General features: G+C 34.6%; 1 protein-coding gene across 1 annotated transcript; it reads right to left on the bottom strand.

Annotated features, from left to right (window-relative positions):
- Positions 1–351: 351 nt before the first annotated feature.
- LOC150093446 (uncharacterized) lies at positions 352–1,970 on the bottom strand. Its single transcript, XM_090413619.1, has 2 exons — positions 709–1,970; positions 352–457 (listed from the first exon to the last, which is right to left on the bottom strand). The coding sequence occupies exons 1-2, from the start codon at positions 1,968–1,970 to the stop codon at positions 352–354; spliced, it is 1,368 nt and encodes a 455-aa protein (XP_090269745.1).
- Between the last annotated feature and the right edge of the window lie 1,561 nt (positions 1,971–3,531).

The following is a 3,531-nucleotide window of genomic DNA, read 5'->3' as shown; positions in this document are numbered from 1 at the left end:
GTATCTGACCAGTATGAATTCTTAGACACCTTTTCACATGTGAACTGTCTGAAAACTCCTTGTAGCAAATTTCGCAACGAAAAGGTTCCTCACCAGTGTGAATTCTTAGATGTTTTTTTCAGAACTGAGTGAAAAGCTATTGTTGCAAATTTCGCATTGAAAAGGTTTCTCACCAGTATGAACTTTTAGATATTTTTTTCAGATACGAACTCACTGAAAACATCTTGTTGCAAATTTCATATATAAAAGGTTTCTCACCATTATGAATCCATAGATGATTTTTCAGTTTCAAACTCTGAAAACTTCTTGTTTCAAATTTCACAATGAAAAGGTTTCTCACAGTGTGAATTCTTAATGTTTTTTCAGCCTGGAACTGTCTGAAAACTTCATGATGCAAATTTTGCATTGAAAAGGTTTCTCACCAGTATGAATTCTCGGATGACTTTTCAGATGAGAACTGTTTCAAAAATCCTTGTTGCAAATTTCGCAGAGAAAAACTTTGTCGCCAATATGAATTCTTAGATGACTTTTAGATGCGAAATGTTTGAAAAATCCTTCTTGCAAATTTAGAAATGAAAAGCTTTCTCACCAGTGTGAATTCTTAGATGCAAATTGTTTGAAAAATCCTTGTTGCAAATTTTGCAGAGAATATTTTTCCCATTAGTATGAATTCTCTGATGTCTTTTCAGATCGGAAATGTCTGAAAACTTTTTGTTGCAAATTTTGCATAGAAAAGGTTTCTCACCAGAGTGAATTCTTAGATGATTTTTGAGACTCGATCTGAGTGAAAACCACTTTTTGCAAATTTCGCATTGAAAAGGTTTCTCACCAGTGTGAATTCTTAGATGTGTTTTCAGATCGAAACTAGCTGAAAAACTCTTTTTGCAAATTTCGCATTGAAAAGGTTTCTCACCAGTGTGAATTCTTAGATGTTTTTTGAGACTCGAACTGAATGAAAACCTCTTGTTACAAATTTCGCATTGAAAAGGTTTCTCACCAGTATGACTTCTCATATGTCTTTTCAGATCTGAACTCTCTGAAAACTTCTTGTTGCAAATTTCACAAAGAAAAGGTTTCTCACCAGTGTGAATTCTTAGATGTCTTTTCAGTTGCGAACGTTCTGAAAACTCCTTGCTGCAAATTTCACAATGAAAAGATTTCTCACCAGTGTGAATTCTTAGATGTCTTTTCAGATCTGAACTCTCTGAAAACTTCTTGTTGCAAATTTCGCATTGAAAAGGTTTCTTACCAGTATGAATTCTTAGATGACTGTTTAGATTCGAACTTTTTGAAAAATATTTGTTGCAAATTTTACAGAGAAAAGGTTTCTCACCAGTATGAATTCTAAGATGAATTTTCAGCTTCGAATTGTCTGAAAACCTCTTGTTGCAAATTTCGCATTCAAACGGTTTCTCACCAGTATGAACTCTTAGATGTCTTCTCAGAGTTGAACTACCTGAAAACTCCTTGTTGCAAATTTCACAATGAAACGGTTTCTCACCAGTGTGAATTCTTAGATGTGTTTTCAGAGTGGAACTGTCTGAATACTGCTTGTTGCAAATATCACAATGAAAAGGTTTCTCACCAGTATGAATTCTTAGATGTTTTTTCAGACTGGAACTGTCTGAAAACTCCGTGCTGCAAATTTCACAATGAAAAGGTTTCTCACCAGTATGAATTCTTAGATGTCTTTTCAGATATGAACTATTTGAAAAATTCTTGTTGCAAATCTCGCATAGAAAAGTTTTCTCACCAGTATGAATTCTTAGATGTTTTTCCAGACTCGAATTGTCTGAAAATTTCTTGTTGCAAATCTCACAGAGAAAAGGTTTCTCACCAGTATGAATTCCTAAATGTTTTTTCAGAGTGGAACTGTCTGAAAACTTCATGTTGCAAATTTCGCATAGAAAAAGTTTCTCACCAGTATGAACTCTTAGATGTGTTTTCAGATCCGAACTGTCTGAATACATTTTGTTGCAAATTTCGCAGAGAAAATGTTTCTCACGAGAGTGAATTCTTACGTTTTTTGAGACTCAAACTCAGTGAAAACCTCTTGCTGCAAATTTTGCATATAAAAGGTTTCTCACCAGTATGAACTCTTAGATGGCTTTTTAGATGAGAATTGTTCGAAAACTTTTTGTTACAAATATCGCATAGGAAAGGTTTCTCACGTGTGTACTCTTTCGTGACTTCTCAGGTGAGATGGGTCAAAGAATTTCTTGTAATGAATTTCAGATGTAAATGAGTTATCACCTTTAGTTTGCCTTTTGATGTGGTTTTATGATTGAGAATATTGTTTGCCATGTATATTACACAAAAAATCTTTTCTTCAATGAATGCATGATCTTCATGCATTCACTGAAGAAAATTGAAAACCTAAAGCTACACAAGAAATTAAAACGTTTTTCTTCAGTTTGAGATCTGAGATGATTTTTAAGGATTTGTCTACAGTCAAATGATTTCCTACAAATTTCCCACTCATATGGCTTCTTTTCCGTGAACAAAAGCTTTGTTTTCGTAAAAGGCTGTCACATATTTCACAGGTGAAAGGTTTCTCCTACCTACATTGCGTTTATTGTCTGAGAGAAAGCAAATATCTTGTGGAATATTTGGGATTAAAAAGGCTACTCAATTCGTGTGAACAACAGAATGTCTGTTAAAAAATGCTATTGAGTTAAATGATTTGGCGCTCACTTCACAGGAAACACACCTTTCTCCACTAGGAACTTTGCAGACTTATTTGCAGATGGCTGTATTTGCTTTCTCTGTGCCTGGCAATTTAATCGGGAAGTGTTTGTAGTGTTCACAATTTCTGAAATGCAGCTCAAATGAGTTAAAATACGAAATTTTAACTGCTTTCTACATTTGGATAAAGGAAAACGATTCCCAGTGTGAGCCATTTTTGTCTTTGAAGACAGGACTGTAAGCGACATGTCTTCTTGCATTTTTCGCACTTGATGTTCTGATCCATGAACCACAAATTTATATCTTCAAATGATAGAAACTGGAACTGCCTGTCGCATATTCAACATGTTAACACATATTCATTGTAGTTTGCTGTAGCCTTGTGCCTCTTCCGTGTGTAAGCGAGTTAAACGTCTTGATGTAATTTTCACATGGAAATTATTTCTCGATTGAGTGCATTTTCAGATGCTCCTGAAGATTTGCTGAATCAAGGAGATTCTTCTGACATATCGAACAGAGGGAATGTTTTTTTCATCTTTCACGTGTATTTTCTGGTGCCTCTTTAGGCTGTCACAGTGATGAAAGTTTTTCTTATATTTTTCGCATGACTGTTTACTACTGGAGTCGGTTATTGTTCGATTGCTATTAACTGTCTCGTGTGTTTTAAGTTGATCGGATCGCTTAAAGGTTTTGTTCCATACTTTTGGCAAACATAAAGTTTTTTTTATTATTATTCGACTGATTATTGTGCGCTTTCTTATGTCAGTTTAGGCGACTCTGATATACAAACTGCTTCTTGCATGATCACATGCGAAATACTTTTCACTATTTTCATCCCAGTTAAGG

Source organism: Typopeltis vanoorti, chromosome 24 (assembly GCF_054136105.1).
Source record: "Typopeltis vanoorti isolate ZY-2024b chromosome 24, IOZ_Tvanoo_1.0, whole genome shotgun sequence".
NCBI classification, from domain to species: Eukaryota; Metazoa; Arthropoda; class Arachnida; order Uropygi; family Thelyphonidae; genus Typopeltis; species Typopeltis vanoorti.
Note: the sequence above shows the minus strand (reverse complement) of the source record. Positions and strands in the feature narration are given on the sequence as shown.

What these genes read in the sequence shown, in the direction of transcription:
- LOC150093446 (XM_090413619.1), bottom strand. Translation starts at nt 1,970, where the DNA reads ATGTATTCAGACAGTTCGGATCTGAAAACACATCTAAGAGTTCATACT. An exon ending in TGCAAAATTTGCAACAAAAA is followed by an intron (nt 458 to 708) that starts GTTTTCAGACAT and finishes TTTTTGAAACAG; the next exon opens with TTCTCATCTGAAAAGTCATC.